This window comes from Prionailurus bengalensis, chromosome A1 (assembly GCF_016509475.1).
Source record: "Prionailurus bengalensis isolate Pbe53 chromosome A1, Fcat_Pben_1.1_paternal_pri, whole genome shotgun sequence".
Taxonomy (NCBI): domain Eukaryota; kingdom Metazoa; phylum Chordata; class Mammalia; order Carnivora; family Felidae; genus Prionailurus; species Prionailurus bengalensis.
Window position 1 is genome coordinate 196,770,354 of NC_057343.1, and position 19,073 is coordinate 196,789,426.

Sequence of the window (19,073 nt, forward strand, 5' to 3'; positions counted from 1 at the left end):
AGACCCTGTGTTGCAAAATACCTCTGGAAAAAGGAATGTAAGATTTTCTGCTTCTCAGAGCATTGAACGACCTACATACAGACAGGTAGCCAATCTAACTGGCAGAGGCTTGAATGCAAAACAGAGTGCTGCAAAATCAGATTAGGGAGGTAAACTACCAGACAAGGAACCCCAGGCCACCACGTGACTCATACAACACACACTTTCTGATGGCAACTGGCACTCTGAGATCACAGGACCCAAACTGGTCATTCCAGTTGCTACAACGTAGGCTGAATTCTCCACTGCCATATGCCTTGGACCTGGTTATTGGCTGGAGGGGGGATTCCTGTCCCCCAGGACCCTCACAAATATTTCCCATTGCAGTTCTCTGCTGGACAAATATGATCAATCTTAAAATGATGGAGCTGGACTATGATTGGGGTGTAGAGTGGAAAGATATGCAACATCATTTTAAAGAGAGGCTTAATTTGGATCTTCAGCAAGCCCATTGAAAGAAAGAACTGGGATTGCTACATAGAGCCCAAGCTGAGATTGCTAAGCAGTACAAGTCCCCCCTGGGCGAGTGTGGAGGCAGCAGCAGAAGTCACCCGTGTGAAGCTGAGGCATTCAGAGTTGGCTCCAAGTGAACATTAGTGACATAAGTGCAATGGTTTTCTTTTTTAAGTTTATTTATTTTGAGAGAGAGAGAGTGCACACGCACAAGCGGGGGACAGGCAGAGAGAGGGACAGAGAGAGAATCCCAAACAAGCTCTGCACAGTCAGTGCAGAGCCCGAAGCAGGGCTCAAACCCATGAACCTCGAGATCATGACCTGAGCCAAAATCAGGAGTCAGAAGGCTGACTGAGCCACCCAGGCGCCCCAGTGCAATGGTTTATAAGCCACAGTGCCCCCTTGGAAATGACACTAAAAGGCAAATTCCTAAGGTTGGACAAGATTTGCTATTGGCAAACAATGTCCAGGCTGATCCAGCCAACATAGGAGCCTGCCCTCAAGCAATTTCCTGAGTTTAAAGATCAAAGAAAAGTGGGTGGGGGCAGAACTTTTACCTGGTACGCCAATACCACTTGAAAGTGAAATAGAGATGATAGGACTCTCGAAAGGGAAACTCTTCAGGACGACTCGAACTTAGGAAGCCAGACTTAAAGTTCAGGGGGGTAAGCCACCAGACACAGAAGCTCAGGCACCGTGTGACGAGTATAACACACTCTCTGATTGCAACCAGCACCCTGAGATCACTGACAGGACCCAAGTGGTCATTCTAGTTGCAACAACGTAGGATAAATTCTCTGCTGTCTGTGCTTCTTTGGCAAAATCTGGGACCTGGCAATTGAGACCCAACTGGACCCAGTTGCAAGGCCCCAGGTGATCTGAATCCTCCCCACCCTCCCCCACCCTCATCCCTGCCCACTCCAGCTTCATCTTGCACCTGTAGCAAATTTTCCTTCCAGTCTTAATGGTCCTTGTCCATCTCCCTAAAAGCACCATGTTCCCCCTTTGCTGCAGAGGTTCCATATATGCTGTTCCTCTCTTTACCTACTTAATTCCTCATTTTTCAGATGTCAGCTATCACTTCCCCCACGAAAACCCTCTCTGACTTCAGGCACCGACCCAGATTCTGCAGTCTCCCTTAACCTCCATTTTGGAACACATCACATATTTGCATAAATGTTTGTCTCCCTTCCTGGACTGAAGTTCCATGAGCTAGTTCTCAAAAATGGAAACTTCAGCAATATATTTTTACAAACTTTTATCTTGAAAAAGACTTTAAGGTGGCAAAAACAGTACAGAGTTCCCAATATACCTTGCACCTAGCTTTCACTAATGTTAACATCTTCCATAACCCTAGTGCAATGACCAAAGCCAAGTCATTTACAGTGGTGAAATTCTGAACTCCACTCATCTCGTGGTTGATTTTCATCCTGCTCTGGCTATGAGGAACATTATTATGGTTCTAAGAGCCACAGTTACACAAAAAGCTATAGTCAGAACTGTCCCACCCCCTTCATCCTTTACACCCTATCGTTTCTCCTTCTTGTCACAATATTCCTACCTACCCCCTGTACATAACTAATCTCTTTAGTTTCTGGCTTATCTTAGTTTCTACAAATGAGCAAACGCATTTGTATTTATTTCTACCCAACCCTTCTTTCTTACATGAAAAGTAGCACATTACACTTCTCTGTACTGTGCCTTTGCACTTAACGATATATCCTGGAAATAACTCAAAATGGATTCAAAGATCTTCCTCCTTCTTTTCTATAGCAAATAGTACTCGGTGTGGACATGCTATGTTCAGTCACTTTCTCATAGACATTTGCATTTCCAAGATTTGCAATCACAACGCTGCAGTGAATCATCTCATGCAGGTGTATTTTCGTCTTGTTGGAGATGTATCGTAAGAGGAAATTCCCAGTGCTGGCATGTTGGGTCAAAGAGCAAGCACTTTTTTTTAAGTTTGTTCATTGACTTTTGAGAGAGGCAGCAGGGGAGGGGCAGAGAGAGTGGGCAGGATCTAAAGCAGGCTGTGTGCTGACAGCTTAGAGCCCGATGCCGGGCTTGAACGCAGGAACCATGAGACCATGACCTGAGCCGAAGTCAGATGCTTCACCGACTGAGCCACCCAGGCGCCCCAAGAGTGGCGCTTTTGAAGTTTAGTTAGGTTGTCAAGGGTCATACTACTTTGCACTCCCACCAACTGTGAAGGGCCTGTTGCCCTATAGTTTTCCCAGAAGTGTGGTTGTATTTGTGTTTTCATCAGCCTGAAAAGTGATTCTTTCAGTATTGTTTTGATTTACATTTCTCTCATCATGGGCAAGTTTGCACATTTTTCATGCGCAATTTTTACATGGGCCATTTTTACATCTTAGTGTATGTGAGATAGAGAAGAGTTGTTTATTTAGGTCTTTTCTCAATTTTTTCCGTCAGGTTTTTAGTCCTTTAACTGTTTAATTCTTTATATAGTAGAAATATCAGCCCTTTGTCCATATGTGCTATAAATATTTTCTTCCAGTCTTTTGACTTTATGGTATTTCTTGCTGAGGGAATTTTCTAGGTCTATGTAGTCACATGTATCCATCTTTTACCATCTCTGGAGTTTTCACCTGTTTTTAGTACAGGTATGGTTTCATCTTCTGACTTTTAGACCCTGGATCCCTTTGGAGTTTATTCTGCATACGGTGTGAAGTGTGAATCTAATTTCAACTTTTTCCAAGTGGCTTCCCAGTCGGCACAGCACCATTTCTTAAAAATTCTCTCTTGCCTATGATTTAAGATTTCTTGCCTCCTCCCGAGAACTGGGGGAGCATTTGACCCAAGAGCCTGGCATGAAATGGAAACATTAACCAAGCTCATGAGACTCCATTCTGAGATCTGAACTAAAGAACAACTGTGAGAATAAGACCAAAAAAGGCCAACAAGGGAAAAGGCTGGAGAGGTCACCGAGTGACAGGAAAGCAAAAAAGCAAACCAAGGAAAGTTGGATGGTGATGATGCAGAACGAAGCAGAAATACCAAGCAGCTCAAGAGGCAGAAACAGAAGAGACGGTCCCCGGGATCGCCTGGGCTCCGCGACAAACCTCCCTGGCAGGAACAGCTCACCACAGACAAGCTGCTAAAATGCCGAGATGTGCTCCATGGACAAATACACGGCCAAGACAAAGGAGGAATTGTCAGCAAGTTAAAAAGGTTTATTGCCATTCCGGGCTTCAAATGAGCCCAGAAACTGGGGGTGATCTGTGGGTCAGTAAGTTGTCATGGAGGACGGGACGATGGACGAATCCAGGCACCTGATGTGAGGCCACCGTTCTTCGCTGGATCCTTGCTCTACAGAGCAGCTGCTGGTGGGTTCCAGCTCTTTCAGTGTCTGCCCCACTCACCCTGACAGCGCTCCCAGGCTGGGGCAGGCTGCCTCACGATCCCCGCGGCTCACAGCTCGGAGAGGCTGCGTCCCCGTCCCCTAGCGCTGGAAGAGGCTGCTCCGTGGGTCAGACACTATCGGTTTGTACACATGGAGGGAGGGAGAGACGGTACAGGACGAGCGGTCTCAAGACTGAAAGGGCAGGGGGAATGCAGGTTTGTACATCAGAGGTCACAAACTGGCCATCCGGGGCCAGATTTCCCCACTGACAAGTCTGTTTGGCCCTTTTGGCGTGCACAGTGTCTTAAAAAATAATTAGTTGCCAATATTTAAAAACTCTAAGATTTCATATAAAAGTCTGGATTTCTGGCCTCGCCGGGGGGTTTGGGGGGGGGGGATGGAATTGAGAATATTTGGCAATACTGGGCCCACAACATTCTCTGGTGACACCAAGTGGCCATAGTTCCATAGCAGCTGCCCCTAAGGGCTGAATGCACTCTTTCTGACTCATCCCAGGCCCCATCATCCCTGATAATATCCCAGCTCAAGACTGGACATCAGCTGCCTTGTAACAATGCATATGTGCTGCTGTAAAAAGGGAAAAAAACATGCTGGAAGCAATATGTTCCTGGTGGTCCTGGTCGCTTGTGCTTGGCCCTGTAGGCACCTGAGTTTGTAACCTATCTTAAATACATAGGAGCATTCTTAAATACCTCTCCCAGTGAAGCCTTCTGCTACATGCCCTGCCTCTCCAGGATACGCTATGTCCCACCGTTCACTGAGTAAATCTAGAAAAGAATACTGAATTAATCATAGGAGTTAATGGAGGAACCGACGGAGATGAACTACTGCAGCCCCTTCGTTGTAACAGGGGATTAGAGTAAAACACCAACTGTTAATACTCTCATTCTGTTTTGGAGTCAGTGACAAAAAAAAAAAAAAATTTAAAGAAAATCACGAAGGTACTTCAGGAAACCAAGATGGGGTCAGTCTGAGCTTGAGGGTACAAAATATATTGGTCCCGTTCCTTGACTGTTTAGAAACAGAGTTAAGCTCTTAGAAAGCCACAGGGTTGAGGAGGGAAATGGAGCGGCCAGCATGGCAGGTGCCGCGGGCTATCAAGCACTGCCCAGCTCCTCCCTAGGTTGGGGCTGCCTGGCCGCGTCTAAAATGTCGGTGGCACAGAATGATTTTCAGCAAGGGTAGTGGTGTCGTTGCAGAAATGGGCTTGAAGGGGGACAGAGAGTCAGACTTGGACCTTGGCAAATGCAAGACAGAAGAAGAGGGCCATCTTCCTCACACCCCTTCATTCTGCTGTGGCTGGTGCCACATTATTTGCCCTTCAGAGAGGCAGAGATCTTGACACAGCCCAGACGCTCCCCACCGCTGCTGAGGACCGTCTTGATGCGGTAGTGCCCAGAGCTAAGCCAGCCGGGCACCTCCAGCTGGGGCAGGGTGAAATCACTCTCCGGCAGTGAGTAGACGCCCTGCAGGAAAACCCAGGGGTCACAGGTCAGTGGCAGCCTCCTGATGGGACTCTCCTGCAGTTGCCTGTCGGACTGCAGCCACGAACCTGCTCCTCCTCCCACTCTCCCGACAAGCACGCAAGATTAGAGATCACCATAGCCCTACAGAGCACGAAGTGTGATCGCTAAAGGGCAGGGGAGGGCACACTTCAGTGCAAGTCTCCCGGTTCGAACACAGGTGGAGAAACCAAGGCTTCCGGAAGATAAGCGGTTTGGGATAGATCACACCCACTTACATCCACAGACATCTAGGTCTGCAGGAGGAGAAGGCAAGAACCCTTCTCTCCAGACCCCATGTCTTTACTCCAGCCCCAGAAATGATGCTCTCCCTCCCTGAGTACGTACTGCTTTGAAGGGACAGTGGCAGGGAAGCCCATAGGTGTGCAGGGGCTCTGGGCAGGGCTCTCCAGGGGGAATTACAGTGTCAATTATTTGGCAGAAGTCTTCATAGGTACAGCTGCCAATTTGTTCCACACATGGGACTTTGGCCCAGAAGCCAGCCACTTCTTTTTCCACAGTTAGCTCCACCTGGCGAGACAGAGTTTGAAAAACCATAAATCCCAAGGCAAACATACCAGCTCCTCTACATCTTTGAAAGGTCAGCATTTCATTTTAATCACAGAATCTCTAACTAGATGGGGTCTTGGAGATATTCGGATTCAGAAATGACAATACTGCGGCACATGTTCCATTGCTAACCTTTTCCTGTGCCTGAGGCAGATATTAATAATTGCTGTGATTTTTTTTTTTTCTCCCTGTTGACTGAACCACCGTCTTAGGTTTCTTTAGATAGTCATTTCCACTGGTTAAAGCGAACACTCGAGTTGAAATGCATTCGTCCTTGAACTGCTAACTGGCTAATTGGCATTGCTTCCTCGATCTCCCTTCTCGGCCCAACCCTGGCTTTACAACCCTCCTCTGTGGAGAACTTCAGGCGGTACCACCAGCCGATCAGAGCTGGTGACCAACATGAAACTGATTCGCTATTCTTGGATCAAACTTTCTCTGTCAAGCCATAAAGGACAGAATTTGAAACAAGAGAAATTCATAGGGAGATCACTTTGGGATTGATGTAAGGAAGATCTTACCAACCACAGCTAGGGTGCAACAGACAGAACTACCACGAGAAGTGGCGGGCTCCCTGGACCCAGCCACGGAAGGACCCCTGAGCCCAGAGAGAAGCTAGATGAGAAGATCTGTGATGCGTTTCACACCTCCACGCCATCATGATTGAACTCCTGTTCTAGAGCTTGCGGCTGACCCAGAAGTGGCCAGACCTCCAGGTGGACATGCCAGCTGAGCCTGGCCCATGCTAAACATTCACTAAGTGAGTAGTCTCTCTGGACCATGTTCGTGCCCCACCAAATGTATCAAGGGAAAACAGAAAAGGGCTGAAGGAAGCGAGCTCATTCAAGCATCTGATTCCGTATGGGCAGGAAACTACAACTTTAGGATCCCTTTCAGCTCTGACATTGTAGCATTCTATGTTCCTCAGCCTCAAGGCTTGCTTGATTTAGGGCTTTTGTTTCTAATAGACAAACCCTGGTGGGCACTTATTCCCCCAGAGCCTGCTGGGTTTTTTAGGCTGGCTCCCCAGGCTGTCAGCTATCCAACTTCCCCAGAGGTCAGGACCCAGTCCCAGGCCTAAGGGAGACGTCAATATAGCCTGTGGACAAACTCAAACTACTTCTCTGGCTGACCTCAGGCCGCTCTGCTGACACACACATTATCCCGCATGGTCCCCTCCCGGCCTTCTTTTCTGCTCTCCTGCCAAACCTGCCCCAGCCCCTTTGCACTGAAAGAGTATTTGGAAAGCTACTCCAGCCATGTCCTAGTGTTGTGCCCTGGTGGGGAGCTACTGCTCGTTTCGCCCTTTCCCTTACCGGCAAAAGCAGGGTATTTTAGAGTGCCTAGCTTTCTCACACCACCCCACCACAGAGTGAGACAATGGCTGTAAATCACTTAGTGGTGGTGCCTGAAATCCAGACGTTAACTCCTGCATGACAACCTGTCCCACCTTCTCTCTTAGCCAGTACCATCTCCCCAGCTCTTGCTTCACCAACACCCCAATGAAAATGGTTGAGCCAGATGTGCCCTGAACAAGATGAGGGGGCCAGCGGGGGCCAAGTCCTGCCTGGGGTGTTCCCCCCCAGGCTGGAAGGCTGTGGGGCTGTACCGCCAGAAGGCACCGTGCCTCCCCCAGCCAGGACAAGCACAGTACAGGAGGTACTCAGCACAGAAGGCAACAGGAGCTTTTGAGGCAGCAGCCATGCCTACCATTTGGGGATTGCAAATCATGGCTCATTTCCCAATCCCTGTTCTCAACCTACTTGCTCCTCTGGCTCAGGAAAGCAAGCAAGGCTGGGCCCTAAGTCCAGCCGTCTCTCCAGTCCAAGACTTCCTTGGCAGTTAGATAGCTCAGATAGATTACCTTAATAAACTTGTGGTCATGGGACCTGTCCTGAAAACAAGACAGACAGAGGCACTGACAGGTAAGCGAGGCAGGATCCCTGCGCCTGCTGGGGCCCGTGGGCAGGTCCCTTCCCCATCAGGCGTCCACTCCTCCAACTTAACAATGGAATATTTGGATCTCATGATCTCAAAGAGACCTACCAGTTCTGACATCCTGAGCATAAAAATTTCTTACAGGTTGAAAAGAAATTATTTCTTTTGGCTTCCACCACAGGGATAGACACACAAAGGCTCTAGATCTAGACACTCTGATAGCAACTGAAAGGGAGCCAACTGAAAGGGAGGCAGTTATAGAGGTCTCAGGCAGGGGCACTGCAGGTACATGACTTTAGTGGGTGGGGGGGGAGTCCAAACCATCCGGACTGAAAGCCATATGTCAAAAAGCCCAAAATAAGCACATATGCCAAACGAAGCAGCAATTTATGATTCCTCAGGATAGGAAAGCTAGGGTCCAGGCTGGAACTTGAGAGAGGACCCTCAGAAGGGACTTAGTATGCCAAATCCAGTGGAGCAAGTCAAAAGAGGAAAAGGGAGTTCCAGGGGTAGGTTCAGTCTTGCCCTTGGCTCATGGAATCTGGGCATCCAGCTTCTAAACACTGAAGCAGGGGCTAAGTCCATCCAGGTCCAAGATGGGACTCTGGATTAAAAAAAAAAAAAATCTACTTCAGCAAGATCAGAGGAAGAGGATGGGCTGGCTCTCCTGCTAGCAGGCTGTGTGGGCCTGGACCACTCGCTCCCTGGGCCTCAGTAACAAGGGGTAGAAGCCACTGATCTCAAGAGGCCTCCAGGTTCATAAGGGGCTACAGTCTGAGCAACTCTCCCAAGGGGGTCTCTGCCAGGCAAGGGAAAGTTCTGGAGCACTCTCCTGCAAATACACCGAGCACTAAGTCCACCTCCTTGCCAAGAAGAGTTCAGGAACAGGGAACACAACAAAAGGACACCAGCCTTGAATGTGCTAATAACTCCAGGACCCGGGGCAGGTCACACCTGAGAGTCTTTACTCCAGCCCCAGAAATGATGCTCTCCCTCCCTGAGTACGTACTGCTTTAAAGGGACAGTGGCTCACACCTGAGAGTCTCCCTTTCCCTGATCTGTAAGATGAGGCTAATCATCTTTTCTCCTACACAAGTGTTCAGAGGCTTTCATTTAATAGCTAATATGCATATACCCTGAAAAGTAAAGGAACAAAACCAAAAATAAATGCGTAAGAGAAATGTAGGGGGAAGGGAAAGGGCCAAGAGAATCTGAGCTCGGTTTTTACAAAGTGCAATGGCCCAAATTTGTAACAGGTAAGGAAAGGGGAGGTCTGTCTTAATGGCCTTTGAAGAAGGCATGAAAAGCAGGCTGGGGGCAGAAGGAGCTCACTGGCTTTTTCCTTCCATGTCAGATGCACAGCATCAGGGAAAAGCCAGCATTCTGTGTAATGGTGAGAGGAGAGCAAGCATCGTGGCACCTGCCAAAGAGCCCTACACTCCACATTCAGCAGAAGGAGCATGGAAATGGCACTTGTGTGACTCTCATAGATTATCTCTTGATAAACAGCTAAAGAAAATGCAATGATCGGGGTACCTGGGTGGCTCAGTCAGTTAAGCCTCTGACCTGCTCTAGTCATGATCTCACAGCTTGTGAGTTCAAGCCCCATGTCAGGCTCTGTGCTGACAACTCAGAGCCTGGAGCCTGCTTCAGATTTTGTGTCTCCCTCTCTCTCTGCCCCTCCCCATGCTCATGCTTTCTCCCTCTCTCAAAAATAAATAAAACATTAGAAAAAGTTGAAAAAGAAAATGCAATGATCTAGCTTGGAGAAGACTTGGAAGGAGGTACAAGGGAAGACAGGGCCCAAGAGCTGTCCACACATCCAGGGCTTCTGTCTGGGGCCACAGGAAAAGACTGACACTAACTGAACCATTAACAAGAGTTGACATGTACCGAGCAGGTCTTGTGCAAAGCACTCTATGTTATTAACACAGTAAATGCCCGTGTGAGAAGTAAGGGAGATGATTCATTTTCAGAAGTACCAAATAAAAGCTGTATTGTCTAATTAACAACAGGTTTACAACCAACTGGAAAATGTACGAACCCCTCCCCCGCCACAGTGGAGTCCCAAACCCTCCGACACTTCGCTTCCTGGTTCTTCCCCTCTCCGTTTCTTGGCTTTGCAATGAACATGCACCAAAGAACTGAAGTCTCTGCATCACCTCAAAGAATGTACATTTGTTCCAATCAGACTACTTTTTGCCTTACATGGGCATAGGCTGTAACCTCTGTAGTGCTCAGCCAATGAGGAATCAGGGGAGGGACTTGCAGGCTAGGAGATAAATTGCCTGCTGTAACCGCCCCAAGTGTGCCTCCCTGAGTGTGCCTCTCCATCAGACACCCGCTCTTGCAAGAACATTCCTTAAAGCCTCGCTGCACTGTGCTCTGAGTCTCCACGCACCCCCTTTGAGTCAGTGAGTTTACTTCTCCAGTCCACAAGCAACCTATGAGGTAGCTGTGACTCAGCCAAGTCTAAGGGCAGTTATAGACACAGATTCCAAATCAGAAACTGTTTATTTTTTTTAACTGTTCAAATATTTTTTAGAGAGAGAGAAAAAAATCTCAAGAAGGCTCCATACTCAGTGCAGAGCCTAAAGTGGGTCTCGATGCCAGAACTGTGAGATCCAAGACCTGAGCCGCAATCAAGAGTCGGACACTCAACTGACTGAGCCACCCAGGCACCTGCAGAAACCTTTTAAAGAATCAAAGCAACACTGGTGCTAGAATATCTGCAAAAGGATAATCTGAAGGGCTTATCAGAATATGGAATAAAGGCACCAATTCAAAGTAGTAAGAAGGATACAATGTATGGTATTTAAAAAGCCTTCATTGTTCTTTAAAAAAAAAAAAGCTACAAATTAAAAAAAAAAAAAAAAAAAGAAGCATGTAAATAGCCACCCCCCAAAATAGGCAACAGGCATGAACAAACTGGCTCTTCCCAGAGTAAACACAAAAGGCAAGAAAACTTATGAAAGACATTTAACCTCATTAGGAATGACATAGAATACTGGAAAACATTTTCAGAAAATGCTCAGTATCAACAAATGTGTGGAAAAAGGCAAATCCCTTGCTGGCTAGGGAATACATGGGCTCAAACATCTGAAGGCACTTGGGCAGTATGTATCTAAAGACCTAAAAAAGTCTCTGTCTAGATAGTCAGAAAAGTACAAAAAGATACATTACAAGGATAATTTCAGCAAAGGTGTTTATACCAGCCAAAAAATAAACAAAAGCCAGACAAACAAACAAAAAACCACCCCGGAAACAAACTAAATGTCTGACAATAGATTTGTTAAGTATATCAGGACAGATCTACAACAGAATATTTCTGCCAAAAAAAAAAAAAAAAAATGATGCCAAACACCATACAAAGAAGTATAGAGGGGCAACCTGTGTGGCTCAGTCATTTAAGCATTTGACTTCGGCTCAGGTCATGATCTCAAGGTTCGGGGGTTCGAGCCCCGCGTTGGGCTCTGGGCTGACAGCTCTGAGCCTGGAGCCTGCTTCAAATTCTGTATCTCCCTCTCTCTCTCCCCCTCCCCGCACAAGCTCTGTCTCTCTCTCTCAAACATAAACATTAAAAGAAAATTTAAAAAGAAACAAACAAACAAACAAACAAACAAACAACATACAGTATGATGCCCCAAAAAGCAAGTTTAACAGCACATGCCACAAAAACCCATTCGTGTGGGGAGGCTGGATGGCTCGGTTGGTTAAACATCCCACTCTTGGTCTTGGCGCAGGTCATGATATCACGGTTCATAGGTTGGAGCCCCATATTGGACTCTGCACTGACAGTGCAGGGGCTGCTTGGGATTCCCTCTCTCTCTCTCTCTCTCTCTCTCTCCCTCCCTCCCTCCCCTGCTCACGCTCTCCCTCTCTCTCTCAAAATAAATAAACATTAACAAAAAAACCATTAGTATAAATGTACATATATTTACAACTGTAGAAAACATTCTGACAATATGTAAATAGCTAATAATGACTCTCATGAGGACTGAGATTACAGGAGGACATTTACAAGAAGCATGGCTTATTTTCATACATACCCATTCAAAATATGTGTGGGGGGACAGTTCCAGAGCCGAGCCTACCAAATGTTAAAAGTGCTTATCCCTGATCACTGGGTAGTGAGATTTCAGGCGAGTTAATTTTACCCCTTTTGACCATGTGTATTTTCTAAAGGGACAACATAGTATTTACTAAGTGATATGTCTGTTTGTCCAAAACAAAACTGCCCAACTGGAGTTATCAGACAGTCTATGAATGTCCACATCCTTTGCTGCTCTGGGATTCCAGGATTGCACAATTACTCACCGTTGCCTGAGCATACATCCATCAGGACCCCTGCCAGCTGGCCCGTGGCACCTTCCCTCCAGCACCCCCTGCCCTGACCCCGCCGCCCACCCCCAAGCTCACCTTTTGAGGACTAGTGAGGGGGACTTCAGTCCGGGCCTCGACGCTAACAGTCAAGTTCCCAGGAAAGGCAATGGGGTCAGGTTCCAGAGTCAGGCTTTTGATCACGGCAGGGTCCTTCCCCTCATCACAGTTATCCCAGGAAAAGCTACTGAGCTGGGATGGCCAGGGACAATCAGACAGAAAGAAAAGAAAGGTCAGAAACAACAACAGAACAGGCTACTGATGGCATGACGTTGGGCAAGGTGCCTCCCCTCCCCGGGCTTTATCTGCAACTCCGTATCTGTAGGCCCAGGATAACGTCTGTACCCATTCTAAAAGACTCGAAAGACATCATCTCCCAAAATATGCTGTCAAGTATAAAGTACAATATACCAGACCTTGAGCTTCATATCCACCCACAGTAGGTACCTTCTCTGATTGCCCACCCCCTGACCCCAACCACCCCTCTCCAGCCAGTCTTGGTATCTCCTTAGAGGGAAGCCCCAGAGGATTCACCTTTGCAGCCCCGTGTCCAGGACCTTATTCAGGTCACACCAGTGCCCAATCCATGGCCAGGAACAATAGGAAACTTAACATAGTGGGAAAGCCCACCCTCAAGGGGTATGCAATTGGCCCAGGGAGAGACTTGGACACACATGGAGAGACCCCCAGTGGGCTGCTTGTTGATGAATCCCAATGAATGAGCTTCACCAGTCTTAACCAGTGCTTCCTTCCTCTCATCCTATTGCCCATGCCCTTCCCCATCTGGGTCACCCTCCCCGCTCTGCTGAGCCACTTCCTCTTCTTTCTCCACATCCCCCAGAGGTCTCCAGATTCCACCATCTTGTCTGGATACACATGACCACTCACTCCCCACTCCCACAGAACCCTGCCTGCTTGTCTATGATCTTTAACATTTCCTACATAGTGCAGACTCTGCTCGCCCACTCACACCCTTCCCAGCCTCCTGAAGACCACCTATGAGATACTTCAAATACTCCCACAATGCACATCCCATCTTGGAAGGAAAATCTACCACCCCCAAGCCCCCAAGCCCATCCTCCTCGTCAACACAGCCAACTGGGCTGAATGGAAACACCTAACCCAAGTTAGGCTGACAGATTCTCTCTGCCTCTGGGAAATTGAGATTAAGGCAAAAATCACTAAGAGGACTTGGGCTTTGTGCTCAACCTTTGGGATGAGGCCAGAACACCTAGACCTGTGACCCACAGCCAAGCCAAAGTTCTGGAAGAGACAAGTACTAACTGATTTCTGGAAAAGGGAACAGAAGTGTCACCCCACCTGACCCACCCACCCATCTCAGTAGACAGTATGGGGTAGAAGTGAAAGGCATGCCTCTGGAGTGAGACAGAAGGTAAATCAAAGATAGTCAAGGGGCACCTGGGTGGCTCAGTCAGTTAAGCGTCAGACTTCAGCTCAGGTCATGATCTCGCAGTTTGTGAGTTCGAGCCCCGCGTCAGGCTCTGTGCTGCCAGCTCAGAGCCTGGAACCTGCTTCAGATTCTGTGTCTCCCTCTCTCTGCCCCTCCCCTGCTCACGCTCTGTCTCTCAATAATAAATAAACGTTAAAAAAATTAAAAAAAAAAAAAAGCTTTAGTCAATAGGTGTAGCTCAACCACCACATTATGTGATTCTATAGGCCAGTTTCCCCTTTGGCACCCCAATTTCCATATCTTCTAAGTGGGGGCTGCATACTTTCTTCTCAGGGCTGTAGTCAGGATGATAGCATGCGCATAGAGCTCTTAACACAATGCCAGGCCCAAAGCATGAGCTGGCTCACTAAACAGCCATTGGATGGCCCAGCCTCCACTTCCCCCCATTAGTTTCATGAGATTCAAGTAAACTTCCCCTCACTTGAGCTTTTGGGCATTGGTTTCTGTCCCTTGGAATGAAACATCATGACATGAGGAAGAAAAGCAAAACAGGGTCTGATTCATGCCTGCATGCCCCACAGCCCCTTACACAAGGTAAGTGCCAATAAATGTTTCCTTCAATATTCATCCCACAAATATTTACGGAGCAATGATCATGGGCCCTGGGCTAAGTCTGTGTTAATAGCGGTAAACAATTAGAAATGTTCTTGCCCTGCCTTGAGGAGCTTACAGTCTAATGCCAATAAATATTACCCACTATGATTAACAGAGAGAATGTTGAGAGTAACGAATGACTTACTTAAATAGGGTGGTAAGGAAATGATACTTAAGCTGGTGGTAAGGAAATGACACTTAAGCTCATCCTGCAGGATGAGGAGTCAGCCATGTAAGTGCAGAGAAAGAATGTTCTTTCCAGGCAGAGGCAACATGGGCAAAGGCCCTGTGGTGGGAAGTTTAGCTGGTCTGGGCACTACAAGAAGGCCATTCGTTGGGCTAGATGTAGTGGATGACTGACACAGATAAGGTTGGAGGGGTGGTGAGGTCATTTAATGTAGGACCTCACAGGTTATAATTGGGACGCTGGATTTACTATAAGTGCAATGGACTCCCATCGCAAGAAAGTGCCACAGTCTGGTTTAGAGTTCAGAATGGATTGGAGAGGGACAAGTCTGGAAGGGGGAGACCAGTCAGGAGGCCACTGTCAAATCAAAGAAATGTCTGCACTTAAGAGTTGGGCTGGAGGGTAAGTTGGAGGCCTAGCCATTTTCCGGGGCTGCTTTCACAGATTCTCAGGCAACCTGAGAACTGATTCCAGGCTCGGGCAGGTGCCCTGAGTATCCTGTCGGAGCTGAGGAACTCCCTCCCTTCTCCTAAGCTCTCTGTCCTTCAGGCTCTGGGGGAGGCATAAGAACTCAGTTTCCTGGTGCCCGACTAGAGGTTTCTATGGCAATGAATTCTGCAGCTGGGTCCAGTCTCATCTGGAAAAGCAGGCGTGAAGGATTAGCAATGCCCACTGAGGGCCAAGCCTGGCACAGGGGTTCCCTCTTACCTGCGCGGGATACATTCCAAGACCCCCAGTGGATGCCTAAAATCACGGAGAGTCCTGAACCCTATATATACTGTGTCTTTTTCTATACATACTTTTTTTTAATGATATATCATACCTATGATATATCTATGATAAAATTTAACTTATAAATTAGGCACAGGAAGAGATTAACAACCTTAATAATAAAATAGAACAATTACAATAACATACCATAGTAACAGTTATGTGAATATGGTCTCTCTCCCTCAAGATATCTTATTGTACTGCACTCACCCTCCTTGTGAAGATCGGTTTGACCAAGTGCCTGTCCAATGAGATGGGAGTGAGGTGCAGGATACAGGCACTGTGATATAGCATTGGGCTACTATTTGAAGAAGGATCATCTGCTTCCAGATTGCGACTGACCGGACTAACGGACACGATGGAAAGCAAAACCATGGAGAAGGAGGTGGCGTGGGGGCGGAACACTACTGTATTTGCCATCCCCAGTAAGGGCAGCTCTGGAGGCAAAAATATGGGTGACTATCACAGACCCGGGTTCCAATCATACCTCAGCCACTCGGCGCTAGCTGAGACCATGGGTTAAGTTACCCACTTGAGGTTCGGTTTCCTCATCTATTAAATGGGCATAAGTCTATCTTCTCACAGGGCTACTGGGAGAATGAGAAGACTGTACAGAATGTAAGATCACCACTCCTCAAGGCTGGCAAACCATGGAAACATGAGACTGAGAAGCTGTCACAGGTCAGAGGAGACTGAGCACTGTGGTGCCCTGGACTGCATCCTGGAACAGGAAGAGGGCATTCATGGGAAAACTGGTAAAACCCAAATAAAGCCTAGAGTTTAGCTAATGGTGATGAGCCAATGTTGATGTCTCAGTTTGGACAAACGCGCAATGGTAACACAAGATGTTGACAGGAGGGGAAACCGGGTGAGGAGTATATGAGAACTCTGTAGTGTCTCTGCAACTTTCCTGTAAATCTAAAACTATTTTCCCAAAACAGCTTATTAGAAAACACACACACACACACACACACACACACACACAGCACAGAGTATGTGCACAATAAATGATGGTCATTATACAGTGTCACAGAGTCTATTAAGCACCTATTATATGCCCAGCATGGGACCAGACATTCTCCCCCCTGTCTAATGTGGGCCACAGCCCAGCGACATGAAACTGGTTCATGCTAGAAGAGGAAATGAAACTCAAGTTTCCAGATGCTTAAATGCTCACTATCACCCCACTGCTTTTATCTGCCCCATGGTCTCAGGCATAGGGGCTCTGAATCACATGAGCCCAGAGAAAAACAGAAAGTGCCACATGTTGTGCAATCTTAAGTGAGGCCCTATCCTCTGTGGGCCTGAGTGAGGTGAGCGAGTTCTCGGATGTCTCAGGGCCTCCCCCAGACCGCTGATCGAAAGCCCTCTGGTCTGGGATGGCATCTATGACCAAGACATATAAGACAATTGGGGATATAGGGCACGTTGGAGCTCTAGCCAGACTCCACCTCAAAGTGGTGGGCCCTGAAGCCAAGAGAAACATTCTCAACCCACATTCACAGACAAATTGTGAATCCTCCAGGCAAATAAGGCCAGGAGGTCCTTATGCCTTCATTCAACAGGCAAAATCAAATAGACCCCTTGCCCCTGGGGCAGGTTGAGGCCAAGCCCACCGGCTTAGATCACTTTCCTTGTTTAAGATTTTCAGAGCCTTTCCATTCATGAAAGCATTTCCCTTCACCCACATCCATCTAAGAAAGGTAGGCTGGTATCACCATGCCCATTTTACAGATGAGGAGACCAAGACTCAAGGAGCCCAAATGCCAGGCCCAGAGATTAGACACATAGGGGGGATGAGAAGTCAAGCCTCAATCCTATTCCACTTTTCCCTACACCACACTGTTCCTCTCCTTGCTCTAAAGCAAATATTTCCAAGGTGGTCGGAGGCAGAGAGGCTGGGACTCTCCTGAACAGCTGCCAGAGATAAGGTGTCTTGTCCATAGCTATGCAGCAAACAGGCAATGGAACTAGGCTTCTCCAGGTCTCAGAATGACAAAACTTCCCATTTTCAAGGGTCTGGAGCATGGGGTGAGTAAGAAGTGAAGGAGGAAGCCTGGAGGCTGGAGACTCTTCATGACCCATAACCACAAGCAGTGGGTCACACGACTGGATCTCTGTCACCAGAAGAACGAGTGTGGGCCTTCCTGACTCACAAACCCACCCACCCATCAGGACAAGCCGAGCCACAGCGCTGTACAGAAGGGGACAGGATGGGTGCCAGGCCTTTTTACCAGGAGTGGAAGGGGGAGGGGGCAGGTAAACAAGGATGAGGCTCTGGGCCTGGGAGCAGTTCATTTAGTCTTGCAGTTCTGCCAAATTTCACCCCGATGTTGGGAAAGAGGGCAGGAGTAGAGACGTGAGGGAGATTAACCCTTCCCCAAAGTCTGGAGCAGAATAAGGCCTAACAGCCCACCCTCACTGTACAGATGGGTTAACCGAAACTCGTAGAGAGAAAAGGACCCACTCAATCTCCCACAGTTAGTGACTCTGGGAAGCTCTGTCACAGAGAAAGAATTCTGGAAACCAGAATAGCCACCCCCATAATCCCACTCCGATCCATACACCCCCAACTGGGCCGGCATGCTGGGAGCAGCCTCGGAAAGGAGAGAGTGCTCACCTGTTTCAGGAAGAGGAACTCAGAGGCCACAGGGCTGGCGAGAAGCAGGACCAAGAGGATCAGGAGCGGAGCCTGTACCTGGGGACTCATGGCAAGCGATAGGTCTGCGCGGGCCTAACTACTAGGTCTGTGTTGGCGGCGGCGCCTTTAAATACTTGCCTTCATTTATTATGCAAAGCGGGGTATTGCTATGCAAAGCTGAGCGCTGCCACTTCCAGGTTTGCCCCTCCCTGTCTGGATCTGAGATTTCAAGGCCTGGTGGTGGACCTCTCTCTCCCGACTCCGCCCCCAAGAGGTTTCTACTTGAGCCCCTCCCACTGCGCAAGAGCGTCAAGCCCCTCCTTCTGACGGGCGTTGGCCCAGCCAGGAGCGTGGAAGGGGCGGGGCTTAGGAGCGGGGCCGGAGCGAGGGGCGGGGCGGGGCGGGGCGGGGCGGGGCTGCTGTTTCCAGACCCAGGCTTTGCCCAGCGCTGCCTTTTTGTTTTCAAACTCACGTGCATTCCTTGAGCAAATGTCACGCTCCCTGTTCCTATTACGCTTTCCTGTATCCGTTTTACGAATTTATGTGTCTTTTGAATAATTATAATCGTAATTGTAATTACTGAGAGTAAGTGCTTTAATGCATGCTAAGCACTGTTAAACATTTAATCCGTATTTTTGCCCCATTTTACCACTCAGGAAACCATACACGGTGAGGTTAGCTTTGCCAAGGTTATAGAGCTAGAAAGGGATAAAGCAAGGATTCTGCTCATATAGCCCATCAGATAAGATTTTTTTTAACTTTTTTTTTTTAACATTTATTTTTGAGACAGAGAGAGACAGAGCATGAACGGGGGAGGGCCAGAGAGAGGGAGACACAGAATCTGAAACAGGCTCCAGGCTCTGAGCTGTCAGCACAGAGCCTGACGCGGGGCTCGAACTCACGGACCACGAGATCATGACCTGAGCTGAAGTCGGCCGCTTAACCCACTGAGCCACCCAGGCGCCCCAGATAAGATTTTTTTTTAAAGGCCTGATAGTAAATATTTTAGGCTTTCAGTCCATATAACCTGTATTACAACTATTTAACTGTGCCATTATAGCTCAGGGCAGACATAGACAACACATCAACTAATGGGCATGTCTGTGTTCCAATAAAACTTTACCCATGAAAATAGCCCA

The 19,073-nt window shown here is 47.9% G+C and overlaps 1 protein-coding gene across 1 annotated transcript; it reads right to left on the minus strand.

Moving 5' to 3' along the window:
* Nucleotides 1-3,668: 3,668 nt before the first annotated feature.
* GM2A (GM2 ganglioside activator) lies at nucleotides 3,669-18,213 on the minus strand. Its single transcript, XM_043600141.1, has 4 exons — nucleotides 17,914-18,213; nucleotides 12,310-12,462; nucleotides 5,731-5,913; nucleotides 3,669-5,346 (listed from the first exon to the last, which is right to left on the minus strand). The coding sequence occupies exons 1-4, from the start codon at nucleotides 18,001-18,003 to the stop codon at nucleotides 5,191-5,193; spliced, it is 582 nt and encodes a 193-aa protein (XP_043456076.1). The 5' UTR covers nucleotides 18,004-18,213; the 3' UTR covers nucleotides 3,669-5,190.
* Nucleotides 18,214-19,073: the final 860 nt, after the last annotated feature.

Excerpts from the sequence above, each read along its gene's own strand:
- GM2A (XM_043600141.1), bottom strand. The coding sequence starts at position 18,003 with ATGAGTCCCCAGGTACAGGCTCCGCTCCTGATCCTCTTGGTCCTGCTT. Across the intron at positions 12,463-17,913 it reads AGTTCCTCTTCCTGAAACAG|CTCAGTAGCTTTTCCTGGGA; the intron begins GTGAGCACTCTC and ends TGGCCATCCCAG. Across the intron at positions 5,347-5,730 it reads GCCACTGTCCCTTCAAAGCA|GGCGTCTACTCACTGCCGGA; the intron begins GTACGTACTCAG and ends GTTTTCCTGCAG.